Consider the following 23,311-nt stretch of genomic DNA (forward strand, 5'->3'; position numbering starts at 1 on the left):
TGCTCTGCACAGCATGGCTAGGACGGAGGGATTGCTGCCAGGCTTGGGGAAGGTACTCGCATTGACATGACCAAGCAGGACCTGAGGCAAGGCACAGAAATCAAATGAACATCACCAGGCACAAAACAACATAAAATTTAACTCTTGTATCAAATGATTCGAAGAGAACTATACCACATCTAGCCCAGACAGCTTTAAAAAATGTGTCCTTCTCTATCTGTGGAAACTTCGAACACCACTGACATAAAATATATATATTTTTTCTTCTCACAGAAGACAGAATCAACATATTTTTTTCTAGCAAGTCCTCAGCTCTGTCATTACTTTGGAATGGCAAGTAAGAGCAAAAACCTGATTTACCTACCATCAGATGGCCACATGAAACATGCTTATATTGCAAATATAAGTGTGCTTATACTTTGCAAATGAGTTGAGCACTTTATTTGTTAAAAACTACACATTTTTCTGTAAATCTCTCTCTGTATATACATATATATATCTCCATGGACAAACTTTTGATCTATTTTGGCAAGTTAATAGTACAGAAGCTTGGACAAAACAGATAACACAAAACACTCCATTCCCAATACTTTTGTAGCTTTTCATTATTCTTTTGCAATGCTGATACGAAAAACTTACCTCGAACAGCATCTAAGTAGTGAGCTTAAAAAAGAAAAGAACAAAACTGAGATGGATTGAACTTCTGTATCAAAATGAAAATACAGAAACTGTTTGCTTATGGCTTGCCACCTGTTGGTTAGACATAAAGTGTCTCCCTCGTACTGCAGTCATACCTATTCCTGCTACTGTGATCAAAACACACTGCATGCAATGTGATTGTCCTCCATTTGATGACAAGCACGCAGAGGACAGCTTGGGCCCCTCATGGCAGAGCCTACAATGTGAGTAATAGGGACAGAGCTCTTTTTCTCTTATTATAGATTTGTTCTTTCTGGATCTGCTCTACACAACCTCTACAAAATTATGCCGTTTCTTCTTCACAGATCTAAATCTAGATTTAGCAAATCTGACTTTGTTAATTCTAGAGCCTGAATGGCAAATTAATTATCTTAATTATTAATTATCTTAAAATGATAAAGATTAAACAATCTACTTTATTTAAGAAGCAAGCCTGAAAGCTTACGCTGCTTATTTCTGAAAATTATATACCCTATGCATAGAAACGTTTAAAATATTAACAAATAAGATTGCTGTGGGTCACTTTAGAGAGGAACACTGTTAGATTTTTGCAAAAAAAAAAACCTGTTGCATTTCATTAGAAATATAACTATTACATTTGTACAGTAGAGAAATTACTTTTGAAAAGATTTGAAAGTTTTACCTTATTAAGAGTATTGTTAGAAGCCAGCTATAGAAAATCCACCTCTAGTAATATGTAAAATATGTAAATCCTCAGACATGAAGGCAAGAGATTTAATGCAAGACTTACTTAAGCTGAATAACAGCTTCATCCCCTCACACCTTCTATTTCTTAAACATTTTTCCCTTTTTCATCCATGACTCAAGCTTCCTATATGAGCACAACCCAGCGATAGGTTACACACCTAAACTTTGAGTGCTTTAAAAAAAAATATTATTAATTCTTCAATGTTAACTCCTCTAAATAGAATGCTGCACTGAGTTGCCACTCCGTTCCCGATTCTGGCTCTCTGTTTTTGCAGAATGTGACTTAAATCACACTGGTGGCTCTTGCAGATCTTTGTATAACTGGTTAAGGCTTTATTAATTTTATTTCTAGAGGTAAAAGGAAACCCTTACCGATGGTGCAGTGGTCCCCTTCCCATCCAGGGCTGCACTCACACTTCCCGTCTTTGCACTGGCCGTGCTCAGCACAGTGTGAGTGGCAGGTACGCTCCTCGCAGGTGGGTCCCACCCAGCCCTCTTCACACTGGCATATCCCTCTTGAGCAGACCCCATGGCTGCCACAGTCCAGGGTACACAGCTCTGCAGAGGATTACAAAATACATAATGTGAAACAAGCAATTTCATACTGCAAATATGCTTTGCACTGACACAAAATACAATCACTTCTATATTAACACCAATCATCAGCTGGATCAAACAGGGGATTTTGTTACCTGGTAGAGACCTTACACAATCTGGCTGCATCCTTCTTTAGCAGTTACTTGTCAGGTCATTTATTTGCTTGGGCTGGGGACTGCAAATGATGGTTTTGCACATAGGAGGACAGTGGTTCTCAAACGGACCATCAGTGACACATTCCCAGGACCCACTGGCTCATTTCTGAAATCTCTTATAAACTCAAACACCGCCAGTAGGATGAGTCAAAGGACAGAGTGGCCTGCTAAATACATAAAAGCAAAACAGTCTTTGAGATATTCAAATGTCTATAGTGATGGTAAAATGGAGTTCTCTTTCAGTAGAAAGAGCTACCAGGAAGGTGCCAGCACCCACAACCACGGCAGCGTACAGCATTACATGACTTGCAGGCCACCCACAGCTCTGCCTAGTTCTGAGACAGCTCTCAAGGTCTTTTTCTGTCTTTTTTTTCCTTCCTGACTGTCACCAGTCACCTGCTAGGAAGGCCGAGAGGCTGTTTCAGGGAGCCAGGAGCACCTCCTGCACTGTGCTCTGAGCAATTCCCCTACCTGGGCAGAGTGGAACGGCGCCTACAGCGAAGTGGAAAAAAGTCCTGAATTGTTCCAATACATCACCATATGCCAATTGCGATTCTACTTCCACTTAGACTAACGTTGTTCTGCAAAAAGAATGGCTTCATTATAAAAGGGTTCTGTGCAGTTTGAATTTATTTAGAATAATTAGTGTCAGGAGACAGAATTTGCTTGTTATTCTGCAATTAACCTGCCACAGAAACGTTTCCTCCTTCTTCCTCTTGCAGAGCAGCTGATAGTACAACAAGTGTGAGCCAAATAACTGTGTCTGCTCTGATTTCAAATGTCAGCGTTACATATTTAGTTGTGGAAAGATTTTTCCCTTGACAGATCTTAAACAATGATCATTTATATCCTGGAACTATTGTATATAAACATTCTTAAAAGCATTTGTAGTGACAAATGCTGTCACTGAACATACCAAGCCAAGTTTTTAAAGTTGAAATTGAAATCCGATCAATTCTAATCATTTCAACATAAAGAGGAAAGCAGCACAGAAACTGAACCACACCATGACAGCGCAAATGTGCCTGGGCTCTGTCTCGAGTTAGGTCCTGGCCCCTCTTTTTGTTACCAGCCTGGGCGATGCACGGAGTGCAATTGAAAGATTTGTGAGGGACAAACTGGCAGAGCGAGGTCAAACTCAAAATCACTTTCAGAAGCTCCAGACGTGGTAAAGAACCTGAGATAAAATACAATGAAAGCAATTGCAAAGTAGTGTGCCCGAGGAAGTCATAATCAACTACATAAAAATAATTAATTTTACTATTCAGACAGGGACCTGAGTTATATGGGAGCGCCAGATAAACACAATTATCTGTTGCTATTCCCACAAAAGAGTAAATTATATGCCCTTTTGTATGTTTAAGACAAGGAAAGAGACTGCTCTGCTACACTCCGCTACAAAGATGCCTCAAACGAAAAATCTCTGCTGAGGCTGGGGAATTACACTCTAGAAAGACTTGATTGCTACCTGCTGATCATGTATTAATCTAATCCTTCCTGTCTTGGGCCATGTGCCTTCAGGTACCGGGCAGGATTTCTTACCCCTTGCTGCATAATTTGGCTTGATTTTTTTATTTTGTTACTTGTTTGGTCCGTGGAAAGCTGGGAATGTGCTCAGAGGGCAAAGGACTGCAGAGGAGGACTTGCTTTGGTACTTTCTTGGTATTAAATTCACTCAAACACTTCTTGGTCCTAGGATCAGGAAATAAACTGATCCCATGAGATCTGGGATCACAAAAACATCTGCCCCTCGATCCCTGCCCCTTGGCTAGCCTGGCAGAGGACCACTGGCATTACTTTGACTTACCTTTACAGCACAGGGCAGAGGCAAACTCCTGAGAATTAAATCTAACAAATTACCAGCTGCATCAAGGATTTAGACTGCTAGAGGGATGCCTTTGATCTCTCCTCATCTCCCTGTAGTTCATTATAATTATAGCTTTTGGTATTTTACTCTAAGTGGCATAGATTGTTAAGAGGATTTTAAGATATGTTCTGTGGCTTACACTGTAAGTGGAGTAGTGGGGTTTTTTTTGACCCTTCTGGATTGAGTGCCTACTAGTGTTGTGCAGTTGTGGGACTGGCTTAGTTCAACCAATGCCAAAACTCCAGGGAACAGTCTAGGCATCAGCGCACACACGTGTATTCATGGCAGTGTAGGCTGGAAAGGTTGAAGTGGAGCAACTAAGTGATACACAGAGCTTCTGATCTTGTCAGCAGCTCGAGCAGCTACCTCCACTTCTCTAACTGTACATAAATCAAAGAACCAGCTGCAGAAAACCCTGAACACGTTCCCATACCTGGCATGCACACCTGCCTTCCCTTTGTCTGTCTACCCAGCAGTCTGATCATGACATCTGCATCGTCCAAAGGAACCAAAGAAATAGCAGCGGGAGGAGATGAAGGCACATCCCTACTATGGGGATGTAGACCTTGAGCACATTTCCATTTTATAATCCAAGGAAATGGACTTTACATTTTCTTTACACTTTTCCATTGTTTTCCCCATGTTTTCAGCCTAATTTATCTACTTCACACAAGGAATAAAATGTTTACACACTACTTAAGCCCATGAATTCAATTAGATTAATAAAGTGGAGATGAAAGACTTCCTCTCTCTTCAAAGAACATCCTAGACCACTCAGTACATACTGTAAGCACCAGATTAGAAAAAAAAAAAAAAAAGAAGAAAAGAAGTGTTTAGTTTCTTAGTTTGGAGCAGACACTTTTCTCAGTCCCCTTAGTCATCCAGCTGCTCAGCCCACTCATCCTTTATGGTCACTGAGGCCAATTTTGAGACTTGTTTCAATGATTTAATACAAGGTTTTAGAAATGCTGTTTACTGTGATAATGCTGTCTTCTGCCAAGCAAATCCCAGATTCTCCCCAGACTTCCCATGCAAAGCAAGGAAACCAAGCCTAACATCATTCTATTTATGCCATGGTAGTACACACAGCTTTAATTCACAACTGATACAAATAACTAAGATTAAAAAAAAAAAGCGTTATTAGTTCAGGTTGTCCTGTTTTTAAATGCAAAAGAATTCCTGTAGATAAACAAGTACAAAAATATCTGCATAGTAGGGAGTCACGTTAGCATCTGTGTTTGTACCGAGAGACTGGGTTTCCACAGTAAACTAGACACAATGAGACACTGAGTGGATGTTTACCATGTAGGAAACAAAACAACAACTTGAAATAGGTACATGGCTTCAACACAAGCTGATGAGGTAAAAATTCAGACAGCATTGAAATCAGACAGTAAGTTAGACATCATGCAGCTGCTCTGCTTGTTGGAGCATCTTCCTCTTTGCATAGCAGTTGGCCCTATAGGATTCCGAAGCACCCCAAAATGCAGTGGGTGCTCAGCAAGGAGTCAGATCAGCAAGGCAATGGCTTTGAGCTATGGGTAGGTGCAGCAGCTGAGCCACTCAAAGATTTTACCTCTGCTGGAAACAGTCATTGCACTTCCCCTCCTCTCCACCCATCTTCTGGCTCCGTGGGCTCTGTCTGGAACTTATTATCTGAAACTGTGGTGAGCTGATTCATATCATCATACTGGCAGATAATTATTCACTTTATTTTTATGGGTTAATACCTGACAGCTTGCTGAGCTGAATCAGCCCACTGAGGGATCAGAGGAGCAGCACAGGTAGGGGAAGGGAAGAGATGCAGATCCCAGCCTGGATGGGGACTGCCCTGCTGAGAGCCACAGCTATGCCATGCCCCCAGACAAGACTGCAACGGACAAGAGCAAGGGGGAGGTGACTTATTTAAGGTAACGAAGGAGGCAGATGACAAGAGATTACAATTTGGATTAGTAAAGGGGACTCCGGGGAATATTGTATCGCAAGCCTTTACTTACGCTTTTAGATCAATTGTCAATCATTCTCACAGTGCATGGTGCAACACACAATTCGCAAGTCCCTCAATTGATGGTCAGGTTTGTGGACTTGTGTAAAAGCCTTCTCTCTTCTCTCCTGCTCTTTACCACAGTTAGTGGGATATACTCCTGCCCGATGCCTGCCTGAGCTCCAGGCAGATCTTGAGCACTTGCAGAGAGCTGGAGGCTGCTCTGTGGCCTGGAGACCAGCTCCGCCGTAGCTGTGAATTTTCTCTGCTCTCATGAAACCAACAGAATCACCCTAATTCACACTAATTAAGGGCCATGTTTCAGTTTTTGTACCTGTACACTTGGCAATCAAACCCAGGTTCTCTAAGTGTAGAGCTGGAAAGTTAATTTCCTTATTTAAATAAACCTCAGCTGTGCAGACTGACTGCGAGCAACGTGCTGGCAAATTGCTGGAAGCTGGCCTCAGCTGACCCCTGCAGTTTCTTATAGACTTTCATGAAATACAGTATTTATCAAATCTAAAATTCAGATTCCTCAGACTTAAACCAATTAATGAATAAGACACTTTAAAAATGTTCAACTCAAGCAGTCTGGAATCTTTACTGACATGTCCCTAATTCTGAACGTTCATTAATTTTCTCGGAAGAAGGCAAATGCGAGCTGTGAAGCATTATTTGTACATAGTCTTGAGAATGAGACAAATAAGTTGATCATTCCTGAGCTAATCGAAAAAGCATTAAAAATTCACTCCACACTCATCATTTTAATTATGTAAGTCAACAATGAGTTCTTTTAAATGTGTTTTATAATAAGTTTCTACTTATGTGATATGAAAAGGGAAATTAAAGCTAAATATTTTATAATTTGCAATGATAAGGGAAGATTTTAATGTTAATTCAACATGTTTCAGGAATAACTCAGAAAATCATGCTACAAATACCAAAATATATGTAAACAAAAGGGGTCAAATAATATGAAAACACTTTCATTTTACTTTTTTTCACATTCAATAGTGAGTCCTGTCTAAACCCTTAAGTATCATATTCATAACCTTGCTATCCATTTTTTAATAAGTGGATTTCAATAAAGATTAGAAATTAATCTAACATGACTTTCACCCAATATGCTTGACTGCTGGAGGCAGCAAAAATCACCTATCCAGACCTAATAAAGAAAGTTTTTTCAATTTAAATATACATTGCATTTAATAAGCTTGCATGATAATTTCAACAATGATCCTGAGCTTTTTAAATTACCTTCCCACTGTGTCCTGGAGACAACTCTGTTCCAGCTTTCATTTTCAGCAACTGACTTTATTAATATAAATTTTTACACCATAAAAAAGTCCCAAATTTTCAAGTTTTGAAAGTTTCAGAAGCACTCGAGCTATTTTTTTCCAGTGAAACCTAATGGAAAGCTGTCCCCACTGGTTACCTGGCGGAGTGCAGTACAGAGGTTTAATGTGGATACCAAGTTTCACAAACCTGTGATACGAAAACATGCTATTTTTATGGCACAGAAGGTGCTTCCTCCAGCGAACAGAAATGGGGTTTCTGCGTGCAGGAGGCAGCAAACATGCATTCCTGAGCAACTTCTGCTACATGTTCTCCCTGTCCTTCACACTGCCGATCAACACTTCACAGGAACTCGTGTGAAATTTGGTATAATCGAAAAAAATCAGCATGACAGGTCATCGCTGAATGATGGACAACTGTTGGTAACAAAAAATAAAGCCTCTACTTCAGAATACTAAACTAACACGCACAGTCCCGACTTGTATCTATGCACGCAGCACAGTTTACCTATTTTAATGTAAATTTAAAGATGATAGTGCTGCAAAGGACTTCATGTGATAATCTCTAGCCCATCCTTTTTCCAGATTCAGTCATAACTGGCATCCCTTAAAAAGCTCCCATCAACAGAGGACCTACAACAGCACCGAGTAATCCATACCATCACCAGACTGCCCTGACAAATATTTTCTCTATCTAAATTTCACTTTTTTGCTGCAATACTTCTTGTCCTTTTGTCCATGGATCATATGCTTACTTCTGATAATGGAATTAAATATTAAAGGTCATCTCATAATATCCTAGCAATTTGTCCATTTTGAATTTATTTTATTTGAATGACTTCAAAGCAATACATTAATATTAATTATAAGAACACTAAAACTATTGCATGGAATTTATTTTCACACACACCTCCAAAAGCATTTCCACAACCATTTCCAAGGATTCTGCTCTTGGGCTAAGTTGGACATGTGCCCACCCCAGTAAAAGGCACAAAGATGCAGATTCACCTTACCCAACTTGCGACACCTGTATCTGAAATAGTTTTCTATAGAAAATCCAGATCAAGTTCAAAACAGCAAAAATATATCTTGCCGGTAGTTTTATTAACACATTAACACACAACGATGACATATTTCTACCAAAGGTTAAACTTGTCCACACATTGTTTCATCTTAAACCTTTTTACTTTAAGCTTTATGCAGTGAACCTTTTTGGCATGTTGCTTCACAGATATCCAACTCCCTTTCTTATCTTCTTAGCACAGCCCACACCACACAAAATTAAACCACTGGAACTAAAATGCCATACCCTCGCTGTTTGTTACTCAGGATGTTTTGCCATCAATCTAGTGCTGGTTTTAATTGCTTTCTGGAAATAATCCTACTATCATCTCACTGAACTTGGGTCTAATGCATTAAGTACTCTATAAATAGCGATTCTGGCTTTGAGTATGAATGTTGCCATTAACATTATTGTGTACCTCCAAATATATGAATGTAATTTGATTAAAAAAAGCCCCGTAATGTAACTTGTGATAATACTACACCTATTCTGAAAGTATCTTTTCCGCACTGGGGATCCTCAATGTGCTTGAAAATTTACTTCTGCAAAAAGTAATCAGCAAGCAGATAGAAAGGTCCAAGAGGCAGATACAGCAGAGGCAGGGGGGAAATGGCAGAAAAACTTTTTCCCTTTCTTGGATCTTTTATCACACTTCTTTTTTTCAGCTTTATTTTTCATCTGATGAAGAATATTTTCTTCCTGATCCAAATCCAATTTGTATATATAAAAAACCTCACCCTTTATCGATTTCACTGTGGTTAAAAATGGTATTTTTACAGTGCAAAAATCTAATCAATACAATCTTATGAATCTGGATTGGTAATGGTAAACACACTAACAGATATTTCATTTCAGGGAGCCAAAGCTCTGCAAATTGATACCACTGAAAAGAATTACTCATTTGCCACTGGGTATATCTCTGTTTACCCAGCCATAGTACTGGTGTAAAGCAGAATACAATTACGCTGTGCTTGACACACAGGGGACTTGAGCTGCAGAACCTGTCTCCTCCTTAGAGATGACACAGGTTGGCAGGTCAGATAAAGGCTTTGTGGGAAATGTTTAAAATAAATGAAGAGAAGTGCAACCTAATAGCAAGGCAGATTAGACTGACACAAGGGTGAGGAGAACCACACAGCACTCTGACCAGCGCTCTTTTTTTTTTAATACCCTGTTTCCCAAGTAAATGTTTCCTTGTCAATTTTGGTCCTGTTTTATAATTTGTCTCCACTATTTGACGTCAACTTGTACATGTTGTAAAGCAGCGAAATTACAGTCATCACTGGAGAATCATACTCTGACTAATAAGCTCTGAGATCCTTTGCAACATACTGAGAACCACAGAAGGAAATGCCTCGCAACATCACCTTGTCTGATATTTTATTTGTAAGAAAAAGCAGTCCAGAACAATCTATCCTGAGCAATAATGAATGAGATGAAGGCTAGGAAAGCTGTGCCTTTGTGTCCACTCACAGAGGAAAATGCAATCCCCAGTTCCTTGGGCTATAAAGCAGTTGTATAGGGAAATGGGAAACCTGTAGAGTAAGTAACAGACTGACAAGAAACAGGATGGGCACAAGGCAATATATGATAATGATGAGAAATATGGAGAGCAACCAAATGGTTTTGTAGGGAAAAAGGAAATGAGCGAAGAGATGGCTCAGTAGGTACGCTTAATAAAGCTTCTTCATAGGCACAGCCTGAACTAGTACAGCACCAAATGAAAACACAGATTTTGAGACAGCTATTTTCAGCAAAGGTTCGTAAGATTGCGCGCGTGGATCAGGGTACATCTTTCTACAAGCACCAAGTCTTTCATGATACACAGAAGTATTAACACAAAATATGGCTCTGCTCATGGCATAAAGTTTTCACAATTATTTAATTAGTAAATTTGATTAGTAATATTCGGTGAAGTAGTAATGATTTATTTAAGCACTGTTTGCAAAGAGAAGGCACCATCTTTAATTCACTGGCTTACAGGCCGACCTTTGAATATGAGTCAACTCACAAAAATTGCCCCAGTGAGTGCTTGCCTCACCCAGGCCATGTGTTCTGTATGGTAGATGTATCTGCTGACTTCAGTAATGAAGATATATTTTACTTATAATACCTCCAAAAGGTTTAAAACACTGAAAAGTTGGGCACTGATCCTATTTCTCAATATATTGCAGGAACATCTATCTTGATACACCTGTGTAAAGGCAATGGCAGCTCAAGAGCAGCACAGATGCCCTTGTTGACCAAACCAGACAGAGCTGGCCACATGAAGGAAAGGGGACAATGATTTGCAGAACTGAAATCAACATGTCAGGATGGGTGTTTTCAAAAGGACATGCATTCATTTTTACAACTTTTTTTGCAGTGAAGAGCCAGATTTTATCAACAGACAGAAATAATAGATTGAGTAAAATAAGCCTTAGGAATATTGTGTTCCCAACAAACAATTTGTACCACAGTAAAAGATTAAGAGGAGAAATCAAAGGCCATTACCAGCTTCTGAGCAGCACCTCAGTTTCACAATCACAAATAAAAATCAGCTGAAGAGGCTGGAATTGCCTCCTCTCTTTTAGCACAAATGAAGAGTTTCTTGGGCATATTCAACAGCCAAGTGTACCAAGTCCTTCCAACAGAAGCCAGGAATGCAGCCTCGATTAGCACAAGTCATACAGTGCTCGACAACTTACTATGAACCCTGCTTACATGGGCAAAGAGGAGACAATTCTACGTTCATTGCCGTGTTTGTGAAGATGAGTACAGAGATGAAGCAGCTCCCAGCAAATAAACCGTAACTTTCTCTGTGTCAGCAGCACAAACAGAAATAGCAACATGCATCTGGCAGCTGCTGTTCTGCTTTGTTGCTGCTAAAGCGAAGATGCAGCTCATGACTTGCATTTTTCTGGCACCAGGGAGAAGCAGCATGCTGTGCGTGCAACCCTGGATTTTAAGGGAGAGCTGCCATCCTACTCAGCATCCCTGGCACAACTGCAGTAGTGCTTTGTAGATTTTAAGAAGTGAAAGAGTGGCCTCCATTATTTAGCTCTCCCCTCTGTGCTGCACGTATTTTTCACTAACTCATCACTTCTCCCCCTTTCCTCCTCGCCCATGCAAACACAGCTTTGCTGAGGCAGCCCCGTCATCCCCAGGCACGAGGAGCTCCAAGGGAAGCGGCCCCTCCACTGCTGCTCCTCGCTCAGCGCAGCTGCCGGGCGCACAGCCCGGCTGTTTGGTAGTGAGGAGCACAGGTGACCAGAGATGGAGCTGAAAATAAAATGTGTCCTGTGAACAATCTGCTTTCTGCAGTCCATCAGAAAATGATTTTGGATCACAAGGTCACAGATAACATTTTAATAATCTGTTTGTAAAATGGCCAGAGCTTCCTAAATTGAAGAGCAACGTACCTGAAGGTATGCTGCAGCTACAATACACAAGGATTTTTTGCTCTATCAGCCCTTAAAAGGGTCTTGCATAATTACAGCAAGCCTAATTTTATTTAAAAAGTGTTACTCGAGCCTAAACATTTAAGCAAAAATCCTTGCTTAAAGAAGGCAGAGACCAGGAATTCCTTAGACGTCTACATATATTAACCTTGCAACAATCTACACAATCAGAAAGTTTAAAAATGCAACATGCAGGAGAAAAGGTTTCCATGATTTTGACTTTTATCAATAGCAATTTCTTATTTTCAAAGGTAAGTTAAACTTACAGAAAGACTGCTGGATAAGTGTATTGAAATGCAGCATCTATTTTTGTAGAACTCTTACCATGACAATAAAAAAACATTTTAAATATCTGCTTTTCAGGGACCTATGCAATACATTTTGCATAATAAACGTTCTGAAATTCACTGAAGGACAAAAACTCTAGCTGTCCTAGTGCGTTTTTGTGCTCTCACTCTAGTAAATCCCATCTGTGCTTTTCCAGCTGTGAGGAAGAGAAGCTGTCTCCTGCTATGAGCTCCTTTCTTTCAATGCTAGTGGCATGGCTAACTTGTCTGAGTTTAATCACTGGACTTAGCTTAGCAAGTTGAAGATTTTGTAAGAGATTAGTGCTCTCTTGTCCACCTAGGCCTTTTTTATTTTCCCTCCGCTATAGCATCTACAGCACCAGCAGAAGCTTCCCACAACTTCCCTACTTTATAAAAGGGTTTTTGTGGAGCATGATTCTTTCATATTCATAATCTCCATCTTGATATTTTCTTGCATAAAGTGTTCTCATAAGTCCTTCCCATATGATATCCTGTTAGTTGTTTTACCACAAAATAGATTTTTGTATTAGATGGACTACCATGTAGGTGATAAAGGTGAGATGCACAAAAGGATGCAGGCACCTAACTACAACTTTAAGTGTCTAAATCCAAAATTTAGATTATTAAACCCTTTGCTCAGTTTACCTCAATCTGGATGTGCTTAAAACACTTTGGCACTTGAACTGCTACTAAAATCCCACATATTTTCCATGTTTTCCTACTAGATGAACACCTAACTGAGATCATACAGCCTTGTTTCAATCTCTCTAGTTTCACAGTCCACAAGATCCTTACAAAGTTGTTGTCTATATCTCCTAATCAGCGTTACCCTCAAAACAGATCTACTGGATTAGGCCTAGCACAAAACATACTGAGGTTGAAATTTCCTGCACACAATGGACTCCCTATACAGATGCTATGTTAAACACAGAGAGGAAAAGCTCTGCCAGCTACCTAAAAGGGAGGACAGACAGGGCCATATTGTTGTTGCCACAACTGTTCACGTACCTTGCTCCTGGATAAGGGAAGAGCTCCTGGGATAAGAGAATCCAGACTTAGGTCTGGGGATGCCACCCAGGGGAATAAGTAATACCTGCCTGTGGACAGACCAGGATTCACAAACCTGATTTAAGTAAATTATGTTTATATTTGAATGAGGAATATTTCTAGTAATTGCTGTACAAGGTGCAGACAGCAATAGATTAAGGATCTTAATTTTCAAGAAGGAAAAGGGAAGGAAAGAGCCATTATTTCTGGCATATCCGCAAAATAAGCAGCAATCAGTTGAAAAACAACCCAGGCTTCCTCACTGTATCTCTCATACCCTTGACTTATCCTATTTCTTAAATCAATACATGACTACATCAGGTCTTTCTGGTTCCCACTGGACTGATTTCAACATGTAGGAGAATTAATTTTTATTGGAGTGCTTCTTCACTGCCTTAAATTTCTCATGTTTTAAATTCTCCAGTAACACATATTAGATGTTCCAATCACTAACTACTAAGTTTTTAATAGAAATCTTGCTCACCAGACATCGTTTTGCAAACTCTTGCAACTCTCCAGGAGATACAAATCAAACTAGTCACACATCGCTTTTTTTGTTTTAAATGAAATATACAGTAGTAAGAAGAGTCTTTCTACAATGTCAGACAACATACAGCAGGGGAAACTTCAATCATCCTTTTAATTAGCTGAGCAGTAATAATCAAAGCTCCTCACAAATTAAAGAAAGAGGACATTTAGATGAAATCAAGTAAGTCCATCATTTCTTCAGAACACAACAACAAAGGATGGTTATAGCGTAATTTAAAAGTTCTTGAGATTTGTCAGAAATAGGGAGTAAAAATGCCAAGATGGAAAAAAACAGTCTACAGAAAATGTAGGATAGGTTACCTCACATATGTAAGAAATTTCAAGGATACTTTCACTACTGTGAGTTGTTTGTAGTGAATACCCTTGTCCTTGGCAAATCAGAATGACTGACACCCATAATTTGCAATTTCCTAAACCTGAAGAGTTTTCTGATTGCGAAGAAATGGTTTTACCTAATTATTTTTTCAAGTTGCAGTTTTTGATGTTTAATTTTGAAATCAATTTGAGATGTCTTGAACTATATTAATACACTGTATTATGCCTTCATTTCTTTTTGAAGCACTTCACTTTAAAAAATGCACACTTCTAATGATTTTTAAATTACTCTACTCTGCACATATCAATTTACAACAATTACAACATTTTGCATTTTTCAAAGCACTTCAGTTTTAAAGAGGTTTTATGCTTTGCAAGATACTGAGGGAAGAGGCTGCTGATCCATTTTTACCCTTTGTAAAATTACCACCAATCTTGCTAGAGAGCTTAACCAAAAATAGATATGCTAAATATATACCATCTACATATAATCATTTTAGGATGAATGTTTTTGTGACTAAGAACTGCCAGTATTCTTTTCCTGATCATAATTAGGTTGCTTCAGCGGTATAAATGGATTCAGTGGAATTATGACAAATGTCCTGGAGTAACGAGGACAGAAACTGGCCTACTTTGGCTGAAGAGTCCAAAGAAATGAATACAGGACAGGATGTCAGAGGCATCAGCTCTGTCACAGATCTGAGAACAGAGGGTGAGTTTTTTCCTTCCGTTTGTTGATGATGCTCCTTCAGTTTGCCAGTCTCCCTCTTCCACCTGACAATGAGTAGTCAGTATTCACAAGCTTGATTTTGTCTTTCTGAAACATACTGCCTATTTTCCTCAAAGGGAAATGACTCATTAACATCAAGGGATTTTGGATGACAGTCTATAAATAAAGCAACAAAGACCCACAGACAGTAAGTAGTAAGTTGACTATACTGATATGCTGGTGAGATTAAAATCAGTCTTCATCTATCTTCATCTTCTATCAGTCTTCCATCCTACTATATTATTTTGCCCTGAAGTCTCTTTTGATCACCCTCTGACTTCTTGTCCCAGCCTCATCACTGCCTACATGAAAAAACAATAATGGGTAAGAATGTGGGGGCAGTACCAGGCTAGGAAGTTTTCTTGTAACATTTTTTACCAGGGTCCCAAGGAGGCAGCAAAATTCCCTATACAAGGTGGGTCTGGTCGGCATATCAGGCCCTCTGCTTCCCTCAGAAGAGTCACTGATGACAGTAACTCACCTTTTTTTTCTCAACAGAAGTGGTTGTGATGTGAGGGTTAGGCCGACCACACTTTTTTGATGCCTCCAACATAGATAGATCATCATCTACGTCACTGTTTGACTGTCCACAGTCACGTATCTATTGTATAAGGGCACCTGGGAAGGTGAGGTAGGCCGGGAGGTGTTAGGCCTGCTGCTCTGAGCACAAACCTGTCTCCATTTCCCACCAACTCTTCAGTCACTGCCTTCTGCCTGGTGGCGAGAGGGCAGGGGACCCTCTGTGTTGTGTGTCGTGACTGGCTGACACCCTGTCCCAGGGATGGCAGAGTACAACTCCACCAGCTCATCTTCTCAGGTTCCCTGACACACCTGAACCAACTCGCATCTGCATGGAGCTCTGCCACGAGGCTGAACAGCTCTTGTGCCTGGGTGCACCTTCTCCAGGTGTGTTCACTGCTGCCCTCAGACACTGACAGAAAACTCGGGCACGCCCTGACCCGAGGCCTAGATGGCCACCTGTCCCCTCAGTAGGTCTGTCTGGGCAGCTGCATTGGCTCCTGTGGGCACAGGGGACGCAGAGGACACTTTCTGCTGGGTGGACACCATGACTGGAGCTCCTTGAGAGCATACGGCAATGGCTGTCTGAATTGGCCATGCGAGGCTGCCCTGCTCTGCACCTCCTGGACTGACACCCCACGGTCCCTAGGGCTGCCTGTGGAGGTGCAGGGGTGGCTGCGTGTCCCCCAGAGGGGCTCTGTGCTCCCCAGAGGCTCCTGACTCCAGAAGGCTGTGATCCCCACGTGAACATGCCCGCCCCAGGGCTTGTTGTGTGAGTTGCCATAGGACGCCTAAAGTAGGAATAAACTAAAACTGTGTGAGGAAACTGATGAACAAGATAGTATGAGAGACATCAACATGCCTGCCGGTGGTCACGAAACCCCACTTCTCTGATAACGCAGAAGACAGTAGGCATGCAGAGGGGTATTTTCCCCACTGGTTGATGCAGGTAAGAAAAAATAAGTCACTTTTCTTCAAGGACTTCATCAAAACAGCTTTGAAAGTAAGACAAACATGAGAACTGTGATCCCAGCACACAAGATAAAAGCTTCTTTACCACAGTTATTTATTTTAGCTTTGTTCCCTTACTTAGTATATAATTGCCCCACGCGACTGACTCGACAGAACTGTTGGAGTTTAACAGCTCTCTTTGAGCTACAGTAACTTCATACTAGAACAGAATTAATTTCCATATTTTTTGAGGGAAAAACAACTAGTAAATTGCTATCACCTTTCCTAATTATTTGCTTCATCAATGGAAGTACTACAGTACTACTGTCCTTTAGGGAATATTTTTAACAAATAATAAAATACACGATAAAAATGCAAGTAAGTGAGGTTCTGCTGAAAGCCAGTACAAAGTCAGTTCTTATTAGAGCAGTACCATATCTAACAGTTGCAGACTGAAATTACAGGTTTTAATTTTGGAGTAGGGAATGAATGCAGGGTCTTTGTAATAAACACTCAAAATTATCAGCAGGTCAATATTTTGTTGCTTAAAATGTTGTCATGAGGTGATTATAATTATGGATTTTAAATATCTGAAAGGAAATTTATACTGGTACAAGTGTTGCTTTGAATGATGATTTCTGAGAAAAACTGGTGACTTGGACCACTAGTTGTATTTCACAGTATTCAGCAAATCTGTCACTCGGATCTACTCTGTACTGGGATGCGTTACTCATCATCTGAGATTCTCATTTTGTGAGCTTCAGAAGAAAAAAAGTAGTACGTACTTTAGTAATGATATGCTCCATTACAGAGTAAAATGTCCTGAGTGCACTCATTTTAAGAAAACAAAATGTAAACGTACAAAGCACATAAAAAATCCATTTCAACTCTTAATCAAATTCAGTGGGATTAAACTTTGATGGTCCTCTAAGAAAGAACAGAGTTTTTATCTCAGCATGAGAGAATGGTTGGCCATTCCTGTTTAAATATTTTTGACGGAGGTTTCTTACTCATGAGTCACTGGATTTTTTTATATCCTTCCAGTCTCCCTCAGAGTTGTGGATTCCCTCAATGCATGATCCTGATAAATGCTCAACATCTCATGAGAGAATCCTGCTTAACTCCAATCGAAGCTCGGAGATACTTGCACACTTGCAGGACTACCATTCTTGCTGTCACACATCAGGCAGTCGGCATTCTTGTTGCAAAGAAAAAGCCATTTTACCCTTGTCAACAGAAAACCAGTTGCTGCCAAACCCATAGGTATACCTCCGAAGAAATGGGAGTGCAATGCCATAGCACCCCTGCTTCATCCCTGTGTTGTTTTTCAAATTAACACCAGCACAGCAATAGTAACTACTTTCACAAGCCAAACAGAATGCCTAAGCTTTTAATAGGCTTTATTGAAAAAGGAAAATCTCCAGCATACCTGTTGAGCAGTCTGAACCCGTCCACTGCGGCTCACAGCTGCAGAGTCCTGCATCCAGGAGGAAGGTGCCGTGCCCTGAGCACTGCTCCTGGCAGACTGGCAGTGACGTCTCGCAGTTCACACCGCCCCAGCCCGCGGAGCAGTGGCATTCCCCTTGAACACAGACACCGTGGCCCGAGCACATTGGATCCAAGCAGTCCTCTGGAAAGCAGTGAATACACAGTTTAGAGCATTAAAATTGCACCCTTACAGGGGTTTCCTAGTGACATACAGCACCAGGGATTCAGATTAATTTGCTGATTTTTGTGTAATTACTCCAATTGAAATGATGTTAACAAATGCACATGGAAAAATAGTCTGTGCTAACATCTCTGCAAAATTATAAGCTAAAATCAAGACAAAAAGCAAGTGCATAGACTGGTGGAGATCATATGATTCTACTTATCTTGGATATTGTCTAACTGTTAAAAAGCAGATTCCCTGGACAGGTCTATCGATCTTAGTCAGGGAAGTTTGTGTTTCAGTAGCAGAGCTGGGAAAGAACTGGAGCAATTAATAAATTTCTACAACTGTACATTGTGTTTCAATTCAGGTATTTGTGCTCTATGTTTTATTCACATCTGGGAAAAGATTTATTCTTTCATGTTTCTCTGCAAAACTCACTACAGCTGGGAATCTAATACAAAAAAAAAAAAAAAAGGTCATCCACTAAGCCCTGAATCGTGAGTCCCTGAATACTCACTGTAAAGAAATCTCATACACTCATAAAAAGTATGTGCTGGGCAATTGCAGATAACGAACAGATTCATAAAAGTCATAACGTACTGATGAACAATTTGCAAACAGACAAAGAGCTAAATTTGTTCTCAATTTGGATTAAACTATTCTTAGTGAAAAATTCAGGAGCTCTGTAGAAGAATTTAAATCAGATGGTTAGTCCTGCATAATCAGTATATTCCTTCATCAAGATCCAGCATTTCTTTAACAAGACAGACTTTGAGGAGAACACAGCCTGCCTTCTCTGGGGGCTTCAGTAAGACTGCAGAGGTGGAGAGGAATTTGTGGGGTGTTTGAGAATGCAAAACAATTAGCCAAAAGCCTATTCGTGTTAGATCATGCTTCAAACTAATGTTAAAAATGCACTTTGGAAGTTTTGTATGAATTTTTTTAAGTATTAGCCCAAGTACTGTGTTAATAATTAAAGTGTAAACTTAACGAAGTGTTCTATGTTACACAAACGAAGAGATGTTCTCTGTTTCAGTAACAGAAGGCTACATACTTCAGACTTAGAGATTAAGAGCATCCAGTTTACAGCACCTTTTGACCTAAGAATAAAGAAGAGATGCTTTATCTTTGAGCTGCTATGCCACTAGTTCAAGATCTTATTTCAAGATTTATTTTGTATCTTTTTCAGCCTTCCAGGCTTGTGCACAGCACTATGTAATTCTGAAAAAGAGGAATCAGTGTTTCTGGACAAAGTATTATCTTGCTAAGCACAGGACAAAAATACTTGGCAATTTCCTCTTATCCTGAAAGACAGCTCTTGATTTTGGCGATCTTTGAAAACTGAGTGACTCTACAAACAGGTTAAAAAGCATTACTTCTTTTACTAATGATAATCTGACAGGATGAATTCAAAGGATGCCCATAGCAGCGAATACCTATAGCTACTGGTGTTCCCTGGATAGTGCATCTGTTACTGTCTGCTGTGTTAACAATATGGCTATAATATTAAACTTATATTTACACACAATAATGTAATTCCAATCCCTGACAGAATTACTTCCAGTAGTGTACAAGTTACATTGCACAATACAGTAAACTAAGCATTCGTGTCATTGCACACACTATTACAATAAAAATCCTCTGTACAGGTTTGTTTCATTCACCCTATTTCTACATGATTCCACTTCTATTTTTAAAGTTTAAATACTACTTTTTTAAAAAACAATGTTTTCATGCTCTTAGCTTCAATAGCTGTCTGAGTACATTTATCTCAATTATTTTTTCAACCATTTTGCAGGACCACATTATCCCAACAAGCAAAGTAACTGTAAATGGCAGTCAGCTTCTCACCAGCTCCAGGCTTGTTCAGTATCATGGCCTCAGTGAGTAAATCTGTGTATTACTTGCTTTTTCTCATTTGGGTTTTCTTGGTTTTGTCCATTTCTGAAACTACCAACAGCTGAGAATATAAGAAACATTCTCTTGATCCTCCCTTTAAAAAACATATCAGGTATGTCAAATCCATCAAATCCATCCTGGGCATTTTTCTGATTAGAGAATTCAGGCCACATAAGAGCTTCCTTTGTGTGCTACTCAGAATTACCTAAAATCTATATACCACGAAGCACAAAGTATGCTGGCACTAGCTTCAGGCTAAGGGGACTACTGAAAAATCATCAAATCAGGGCAAGCATGAAGAACCGCTCTGCTTTCCGAGGCTATGCACAGGGGAAGAAAGCCGTAGCTGATGAGCTACCTCAGAAATGCTAGCAGCCAAATAACAACTGTTTCTTTCTGTAGATGAGGGCAGAGACACATCGGTACTATAAGCAGCTGAAGTACAATTACTTGTTCTCGTAATTTCCCACTTTTTATTAGCCAAGCTTTAAAGGACACTGGTTTAGTACCCTGAATATAGGCTCACAGTAAAAATGACATATGACAACAGAATTACACAGCATGCTCTGCTAAATTGAAACTGTTTGCTGCTCTCGTGGCTTCATATACTCTGTACATTCTTCGCAGAAAAATCTAAGATGCAACAGAATGAAGAAAGGGAAGAGATGATTACGGAAGAGATGATTACGGTCTGCTAATTACTTCAGAGAAATCCTAGATCTTATTTTGTTTAGATGATCTTCTGACTGTCTCACCCTTAGCTTTTGGCCAAGTGAAAGAGTCTTTGACGGTGCACACTTAAATGACTGAGGTTTCTGGCACCATGAATCTGGTGATGTCAGCCACCCCTCCTGAAAAACGTGTCTGGGGTCTGAGAGATGAAAAGCAGAGAAGAATCAGGATGGTCTCACAACTTGCCCCCAGACAGGGAATCCTTGCATGCTGATAAATTTTTCCTTGGAGGACTGAGAAGCCACTGTGTGCTGAAAGGCAAAAAATTCCTCCTGGTTCTTGCCATTGAGATTCAGTGGAGGGAGGAAACTGAAAGCCTCCTGGACTGCACAAGAAACTCAGCATTTCAAAGGACTGCCCTACTGATATTACTAGATATTCTTATTAGCCAATGTTAAATACTTCTAATCTTTTAGAATAAAAATGTGAATCTTGGAAATTATGTGATCAACTCCCACTGACTGTCACTGAGATCTGAACGCCCTTATCTTTGAATATTTTCTATCTTAACATTCCTTTCCATGAGGCTTTAAAGGTGCTTGAAAAGCAGTATTGCTTCACGGTAAGTTTCTCACATCCATGTGAGCTCTTAACTACCTTAAAAAAGGTTAGGAGATTAAAGGCTAAAATCAACCCCCCCCAACCATAAAGAGGGAAACGTCACAAACCTTCCTCACAGATCTCTCCTTTGTATCCAGGCACACAGATGCAGACTCCCGTGATACAGGTGCCATGGCCAAAGCAGGTTGGATCAATACACTGTTCTTCGGGAACATCACACTCTGGTCCTTTCCACCCATTTCGACACACACAGTGACCTTTCTCATATTCTCCATTTCCACTGCAGAGCACTGGACAGGAATCTGAAGAAGGTAGATTGACCTTTTTAATGTACTTACATACTTATATAGATTAACATTTATTGCATTTATCATTCTGTAAAATCACTTTTCCACTCCAGCCCTCCCAATCCTTCACTTGAAGGTTGTGACAGGCTGAAGTCTTTGAACTAGATAGCACAACAGTAATACAGGCATCCTAGTGTCCTCAGCCTGCTTTATTAACATACCTTAATTTTGACCTGAAATGGGACATCTTGGAAGACAAAAATTCCTCTCCTTGATGGGCCTTGGGAGAGTTTGCAGAGTGATGCCTGCTTATCATTTTCTGTAACATTAATATTTGTTCTTTGTAACCTGAAGCAAGATACTGCCCTTTTCTTTTTCTAAGCAGACCTATCACTACTGAAGTTTTAGCCATTACTGATCTAACCCAGTGATGCAGAAGGTTAGTTTTACAATCCAGTACCAATTTCTGAGCTAATCGATCTTAAAATATAGACAATCCAAAATCTGAGGAAACACCAGAAAAGAATGAGAACCTCCATATATAATATTCAGTGGATGATGGATAATACTAATAAAAATAAGCTTGCTTATAATCTTTTTAGCATGATTTTGCCCCAAATGCTGGAAAACTCTAGTTTTCTCTAGAAAAAACACTAGTTTTCATTAGAAAAACTCTAGCTTTCTCTAGGAAAAAAAAAAAAATCTAGTCTCTAGTTTCTCTAGTTTTTGCTAGTCTCTAAGTTGCTTTAGTTTTCTTTTCTAAACCTTTTCAATTTAAATCACATTTTACTGACATTTACTGAGATGTGATGTATTCTGAAGTGAAACAGATTGTCAATTTTAAATAACTGTAAACACTACACTCAACTGACACTTATTAAAAAAATATTTTAAAATCACAGAATGGGTGCAAAGAGGGATGGAGAAATCTCTTGACTGAAAGTCAGGGAGAGAGAAGTAGTTGAGGCATCTTAACTAAGTACAGCATAAAAAAAACTTTTTATGCCTGCACTTGTACTGTATTTGCCATCTGTCTGGAAAAAGGAATTTAATCTCCTTTAATCACTTCGAATCTTTGTAAGCCCAGCAGTCACACACTATAATCACGAACCCTGTCCTGTACATTAGGCTGGCTGTTATGAGATTACCTTTTGCACAATCGGGACCAAGGAATCCTGGGAAACAGTGGCAGTGCCCTGAGATGCATTCTCCATTCCCATTGCAATTAGTAGAGCAGTCATCCAAAACTTCTATTTATTCAGAGAGTTGTGCACAAAGAAAAACACAAATTGGTTGAATTTGAAATGAATGGCATCTTCACCCCGCTCTGCAGGACAAACCTCAACATACAAATAGATGCGGAAGCAGAAAAAGGCCCATTTCCATTCATAGGGAGAATAAAACAAAATTCCTGTTCAAGCAGCTTACAAATATTAGATTTTGTCTTGACAGCTTTGAGATAACAAGTGCATCATTTATACTACACCAGAAAGCTTTTAAAGTAAGTGTTCATGCAAAATTTACCACCATTAAAAGCACTGCAAGAACCAAAGTATTTGCTGAGAAATGTCCACCTTAAACACTTTCTTTTATTGTTGAAGCAATTTGTTGGAAACCTATTTATAGAGCAAATTGTCTTCCATGGTATTTGTTTGAACCATGTGAATTGAATTCTTTGGGGGAGGGTAGGATTTCCACTTCTGTAAAATAAGATGAAAAAAAGTCTTTCATAAAGTGATGAAACTCAATGCAATAATGGCCTAAGAACAAGATTTGAAGAAAAAAAGAACATCTTCGATTCTGATCTTCAACTTCTGCATGTTTCATCGTACAGCTTTGGATAGCAAACCACTTAACCTTACATGTTGTGGGGCCGGCTCATGTCTGTACATTTGTTAGCTGTTCTAAATCT

General features: G+C 39.7%; 1 protein-coding gene across 1 annotated transcript in view; it reads right to left on the bottom strand.

The window, feature by feature from the left end:
* The window catches only part of TENM1 (teneurin transmembrane protein 1), a 325,742-nt gene that overhangs the window by 96,764 nt on the left and 205,667 nt on the right, over positions 1-23,311 (bottom strand). The window contains exons 12-16 of the mRNA XM_035541547.1: positions 22,548-22,649; positions 21,220-21,414; positions 17,696-17,896; positions 1,780-1,965; positions 640-663 (exon numbers count right to left, since the gene is read on the bottom strand). Coding sequence (XP_035397440.1) covers positions 640-663; positions 1,780-1,965; positions 17,696-17,896; positions 21,220-21,414; positions 22,548-22,649 — 708 coding nt within the window. The remainder of the gene's footprint in view (positions 1-639; positions 664-1,779; positions 1,966-17,695; positions 17,897-21,219; positions 21,415-22,547; positions 22,650-23,311) is intronic.

The sequence above is a fragment of the Cygnus atratus genome, chromosome 13, assembly GCF_013377495.2.
Source record: "Cygnus atratus isolate AKBS03 ecotype Queensland, Australia chromosome 13, CAtr_DNAZoo_HiC_assembly, whole genome shotgun sequence".
Lineage (NCBI taxonomy): Eukaryota > Metazoa > Chordata > Aves > Anseriformes > Anatidae > Cygnus > Cygnus atratus.